Source organism: Halyomorpha halys, unplaced genomic scaffold (assembly GCF_000696795.3).
Source record: "Halyomorpha halys isolate HHAL.00 unplaced genomic scaffold, Hhal_1.1 Scaffold555.1, whole genome shotgun sequence".
Lineage (NCBI taxonomy): Eukaryota > Metazoa > Arthropoda > Insecta > Hemiptera > Pentatomidae > Halyomorpha > Halyomorpha halys.
Window position 1 is genome coordinate 266,462 of NW_027116372.1, and position 6,557 is coordinate 273,018.

Here is a 6,557-nt window from a genome sequence, read left to right on the forward strand (position 1 = left end):
TTCATTTTTAATCTCTGATAGTTTTAATTACAATTGTGTAAATAAAGAATCAAAAACTACTACGCACACCGGATCCGATTTTCTTGCTTTTAAGGTATTCTGTTTTTTAATTTTCTCCCATTCAAATCATTTTATTCTTTCTTTTTAAAATCCCTGATAGTTCTAATTATAACGGTCAAAAAAGATCAGTAACTATAGTGTTAATGATTATATAATAAAATGTGTGATGCGCACTCCAGATCTGATTTTCTTACTTTTAAAGTATTCTCGGTTATTTATTTTCTCGTGTTCAAATCTTTTTAATTCTTTCTTTTAAATCCCAAATCGTTCTAATTATAACTGTCAAAAAAAAGATCAATAACTTAAAGAAGTTGGCTTCTGATTGGCTGCCCACGGAAGTGTCCCAGATCCCCCATATTCTCACTACTTTTAAGGTATTATCAGTTTTTTATTTTATTGTATTCAAGGGTTTTTAATTCTTTTTTTTAAATCCCTGATAGTTCTAATCATAATTTTCAAAATAAAAATTCAGAAACTAAAGCAATTATGTTTATATTAAAAAATGAGTGCTGTGTAAACCGGATCTGATTTTCTTACTTTTAAGATATTCTCATTTTTTTATTTTCTCGTATTCAAATTTTTTAAATTCTTTTTTTAAATCCCTGATAGTTCTAATTATAACTGTCAAAATGAAAATTTAGGAACTAAAGCGATTATCTTTATATTGAAAAATGTGTGATGCGCTTACCGAACCTGGTATTCTTATTGTTAATTTATTCTCGGTATTTTATTTTGTTGAATTCAAATCTTTTTAATTCTTTTTTTAAATCCCTGATAGGTCTAAATATAATTGTCAAAATAAAAATTCGAAAACTAAATCTTTTATGATTATATAAAAAAAAATGTGTGATGCGCACACCGGATTTGATTTTATAAACGTCTTGAATGAATAAATATAAATAAAAATGATAGTTTATTAGTTTATTTAATGATTTTAATTTTAATAGTTTATAAGTTTATTTAATGATAGTTTAATAGTTTATTTAATCTCTGTTTCTTCTTCTTCTTTTTTTTTCCCCTGTATTGTTTTTGTTTTTTGTTCATCTCTTGTACTTTTTTAAATGTATATATTACGTATTTTTTAAAAAATTTTACTCTTGCCATTATTACTTATTTTTTATTTTTATCATTGTTTATTCAAGGTGATTTTATACTGATACTATTTTTAGTATTCCTTGCTTTTATTTATATGTAATTTCTTATCACAGTTACGGACTGTCAGCTGACGGGTCCATATCAGCTGATCGAGAACAGCTGACCTATTGTATATATATAGACGGACAGGCTCCGCAAATAGATCAGTCTTTGAGAGCACTTCAAGCGTTTCATTTCGCACTCCTCTCTCTCTTATTATTTTTAGTTTCTTACTTCAGTAAAAGATAACTTCACTTTACTTTTACATAATATTTATCCTAGCTTAAATTACCTTTTTGTATCTTATTGTTTTAATATTCTTAGTTATCTTTTTTTTTGTATCTTTTTAATCCTGATGAAGCCTTGCAAAGTGGGGCGAAACGTCGGGCATTAAAATAGTTTTAAAGTATTTGTTCTTCTTTTTTTTTTTATCGTAACCCTGACCATCTTCTTATATTTAAATCTTTACGGTCAACTATATATACATATATAAATTATAAATTTCAATAAATAAACAAGTATGAAATATAACATTATCTGTTATAAATTTATGGATGGGATTTTGATTATAAAAACTCTTTTATATTTAAAAAAATAACATTTATTGAGCTATAAAAGAAATCAGACTAAATAAGGACCAGGAGCATAGAAGGGGCCAGCCGGAGAAAGGTAAGGAGCTGGTGCCGGGAGGACCGCAGGACCTGGGGCGTACAATGGTGCTGGAGCTGGTGCGGGGAGGACCGCAGGACCTGGGGCGAACAGTGGTGCTGGAGCCGGAACCAGGGGGGCTGGAGGTGGTGCCGCTGCTACCAAGGGGGCTGCAGGAAGAGCCAGGCTGTGGTCGATGGCATGTGCTGCGTAAGAAGATCCATAGGTTCCAATTGGGAAGACGCTAGCTGTGCCACAGCTCACTGCCGCTAATAAGATGACCTGCAGTCAATAAAAATACAAATTATAATATTTAATATTCAAGCTTAAATTATAATCTATAATATTCAAAGAGGGACTTCCAAAGAAGAGGGATTTAATGGAATGATTGAAGACCGACAAAGCTGGATAAGAGTCTATAGACTTCCTCCTCACACTGCTTAAGTGGTTCATGGAGGATTGAATATGATGGTGATGAAATTCAAGCTACAAATACAATAAGTAAATGTAATAAGCTATAATGACATGAATAATTTGTGAATAAACTTCCAATTTGTAGCACTCCAATAAAATTTATACATTAGAAGATCAGTAGATCATCTTCTTGTAATGCGCCTTGGAGGATTATCAGGATCAGATCAGGAAGCAAGGTTAGAAACTAGTGGGTTTGAGTGGTTTGGGAGTTTATTGTAGCATGACTGCTATCTGGTTTGGGCTAGATTGGCAGCATGTGGAACATTAAGACATTTACGGATGATTATTTATTTTAATCATTATTTGCAACAAAGTTAGATGTATTGAGGACCTTACGAATGGTTTTGGATTGTAAGGATACGAAAGGAATTTGATGGTATAGTGAAACACCAAAAGCTCAACTCCGTGATTCCAGATAGGCCTTTCTGTAGTCATGTCAATCAGTATTTTTTAATTGATTGGAAGCTTGGACCCTCTATCCAGTAAAGGTTTTAACAATCGGATCCGACGAAAATATAATATCATATGAAAATATTAGATGCCGGATCCCAACAAAAATTAGAGTTACATAAAACTAATGCTAGTTTTAACCCTTGACACGGAAACATCGGTAGTATCAAAAGTTTGATTAACATTAAAATCTCTTAAGTATCTTAAGAATCGATGTGTAACTAAAAATCGAAAGCTGTTAGATGGTACCACCTGTTAGGTAAAGAAACAATAGTTTCTTCTTCTTCTTTCTTTTCCTCCTTGGTGTCTTTCAGCGTGGAGGTGTCTCTGTCCAGGCAAACCAAGCCGCTCTATTCCGAACCAGCCTCCTCATCGCATACCAGTTTTTTTCTCTTCTCTCTTCCACCTTGGAGATGTAGTCTTTCCATTGTACTCTTGAGAGTTTTCCTGTTGGTCTGGCCTCGAAATAGTTTCTTGGGTCCCGTAAATCCGTAAATGAGGGTAGGGAGGTATATAGCCTTGAAGAGATGTACTTTAACATTCTTTTCTACCTCCCTCTCCCCTATAATTGTGTTGGAGAAGTGGAAGTATATTGAATTTGTCTTATTTATCCTGTAGGATATCTCTTGGCCTACCTTTCTATTCCTGCTCACTGTTCTGAGCTAAGTGTATTCGACCTTTGCAATGTACCGACCAACATGCATTATTTTGCTTTTCATGACAAAACTTTAGCTTAAATGTGAAAAATAAACATAAAGTTAAAATTAATAGAGATCCAAGCAAACCTCCCACTACTGAAACACAAGATATATTTTTAGCTTATTTTTATAATTTAAAACAGCTTCCAATTGAAAACACCAAGGTCAATGACACTTCAACTCAATACAGTTATCTGTCTGTATATAATCTCAGACTTCTGTTTCAGTTTATATTACAATGGCGACCTTTCTTATTAACCTCAACCTAAACCTTACGTGGCCTTTTTTGGCTTCACTTTTGCTTTGAAGGAGAGTAGGATTATAATCCCGCCGGTTGAATAGACGTGAAATGACTCACTCACCATTTAAATTAAGACCAAAATTTTCTTTTGTCCAAAAATCTGTATTGTTATCTAAATTTTTTTGTCCAGCTATAAAATTTAGAGAACGAATATAACGTGTTTTGATCCTTAAAGACTCGAAAATGTTGTTAGAAATTATTATTTAGTTGTAGATAAAATTGTTTTAATTTTAACTTATTATCAACCTTAATCACCTTAGACAATCTCTTAATATTTTTTTATTAACTTATATTAGAAGAGTATCTATTGGTATCCTGAGCCGTATTTATCTCTACTTAACAAATTAAAGGATAAATTATTTCAATTCTAAAGTTTTGATTAGATATCACCAAAATAAATCGCAAAAATTTCATTTACCATCCTACATAACTGTTAGGCATATTATTAGACTTGTTTTCACGTTATCGCTATTTTTGTGATTTCTGGTTTAAGACCAAGGAAGGTGGATATTTTGAACACAATATTTTCATTAAAATAATGAAGAAGGTGCTTAACGTTTCAGTCAAAAGAGAACAAACTATTTATTTAGTTCACAACTATTTATTTTCCGACGTTTCGCCCCACTTTGTAGAGCTTCATCAGGACTGTTCAAGTTGACAGCTTTAGAGACTTTCAGATTCTCTAAAACTATCAAAGTAAAGTCTCTAAAGCTATTAACGGGTATAGCCCAGATGAAGCTTTAAACAGTGGGGCGAAACATCAGAAAATTAATAGTTGTTAGCTATTTTTGTTCTCTTTTCACCGCAACCCGGATCATCTTCTTCATAATTTAAAATTATACGGTCAATTATTTATATATATAACATAATATTTTTATTTTTTTGTTGCTTTAAAAAAACATATTTCAGGATTGTGAGAAAAACGATTATAAACTTTGTTTCTGTATAAACTGTAACAACAGTCGTACATATATGCATGCAATAGGGATAGATCGGGTAATCTCGGTATCGCATTTTTTCTTAAGTTATTCATCAAATTAAATTTTCAAATAAACTAAATCCAAGGTAATTTAGATGAAGATTTTTTTTAATTCGTAATTTAAGCCCTCTTAAATTATTTAAATGAGGATGAAACCAAATTAATATTAAAGGACATCTAATTCTACATCTACAAAGTGAGTTTAATGAAAATCGATTTTATAAAGTTGTACTTCCGGTCAGTTGATTTTATCGAAAATGTTGCTGTCACATTCCAGGTCATGAATATGTAATTTCAATATACGACTTATTGTTTTTAGGTAGGCTGTTCAAAAAACCATTTTGATACAAAACTCTGTTTTTAGGACTCAGAGGACTTTAAAACGCCTATTTTCGTCGAAAAATACTACCCCTTACTATATATTCCATAATTAGGTAATTGAAAGTAAAAATGAGTGATAAAATAATTATTAAATAGACTATGCCAAATTATCAATAGTTAAAAACTTAATTTTAAAGACAATTTTGGCTATTTTTCAAGATGATTGGTATACTTTGAATGCTACTCTTTAAGTGTAACAGCACTTTATAACTTTTTCAGAATTATTACCTGAAGATGGAGGGATAGTCCGAAACGTTGAAAGAAATATTTCATTATTGTAAAATAATTAAAAATAAAAGGTTGAAGTATGAAGGCAGAAAGAAAAAAAAAAAAGAAAAAAAAAAGTAGAAAATATCATAAATTGCCTTCGAATAAGAAAACTTGGCATAAACTTTAGTTTTTGCCACTAATTGTTTCAAGTAATGGCTTTTTAGTCCGTATCATCCCAAAAACAAAAATATATCAATTACTTGAGAAACAAAATTAAAAAAAAAAAAAAAAATCAGATTTTTGCTAACCATTTCAGTAATATCTATTAATTATAGTTAAATGAAAATAAATTTAACAACAAACCCGAATCCAGGTTAATTATTAATTTCGAGTTCTGTGTAATTAATTTTATTTTATTTTTTTAAAATTATTTATCGAATTTAAATTATAAAAATGATCGATGATTCAACTTAAATTTACTGTTTATATAATTTTTATTGAACTATACTCACTGCAGACAGGGTATTCATGTTGATGATGATGCTCTGACTGTGACAGTGGAGTGCTTCTAAGGCAGCGAAGGAAGGCTTATATATGACTGGAAGGAGTTGCTTCATCGCGCTTGTGATGCTCCACCACTGAGCTTCTTGCTCAATCTCACAGCCCTCTTGTTCTGGTTTGTTCCAAACTAAGGCACTTAATTATATAAATATATATTATATATTAGCAGGTCTGCTTTGCTGGATGTATCAAAGTGTTATTTTTAACAAGGTCGTCACACTTTTAATACATACGATAGTTCCTAATGATTACTTTCAACTTAAAGATAATGCCTCAACAAGAACAAGCTTAGTTTCAGGGATTTTATAGCTTCCAATTATCTTCGATGAATCGTTAGCTCAATACAAAGCGAATTTAACGACAAGTCAACTATTTGTTTTTGAAAATTTATCGATGAAAAAGACGAGGATGGCGAATTAGAATAACAAATGTAATTTTAATTAAATGTAATGTTTTCCTTCTTTAAAACCTTTTTAAAACAACTTGAAAATTTGTGCACGGTATTTGAATTTTTAAGATTAAATATTTCTACGTTTTATAACATACTATTGCTATTTGCTATATTATGCTATTTGAGCATTATATACATTAATTGAACACAATTGTCACTTTGAGATAAAGAGTTTTTTTTTTTTTAATAATTTATTTATTGATATTTACA

General features: G+C 30.7%; 1 protein-coding gene across 1 annotated transcript; it reads right to left on the bottom strand.

The window, feature by feature from the left end:
* Window positions 1-1,780: 1,780 nt before the first annotated feature.
* Window positions 1,781-5,990, bottom strand: LOC106684197 (angiomotin). Its single transcript, XM_014426136.2, has 2 exons — window positions 5,848-5,990; window positions 1,781-2,124 (listed from the first exon to the last, which is right to left on the bottom strand). The coding sequence occupies exons 1-2, from the start codon at window positions 5,950-5,952 to the stop codon at window positions 1,816-1,818; spliced, it is 414 nt and encodes a 137-aa protein (XP_014281622.1). The 5' UTR covers window positions 5,953-5,990; the 3' UTR covers window positions 1,781-1,815.
* Window positions 5,991-6,557: the final 567 nt, after the last annotated feature.

What these genes read in the sequence shown, in the direction of transcription:
- LOC106684197 (XM_014426136.2), bottom strand. Translation starts at nt 5,952, where the DNA reads ATGAAGCAACTCCTTCCAGTCATATATAAGCCTTCCTTCGCTGCCTTA. An exon ending in ACATGAATACCCTGTCTGCA is followed by an intron (nt 2,125 to 5,847) that starts GTGAGTATAGTT and finishes TATTGACTGCAG; the next exon opens with GTCATCTTATTAGCGGCAGT.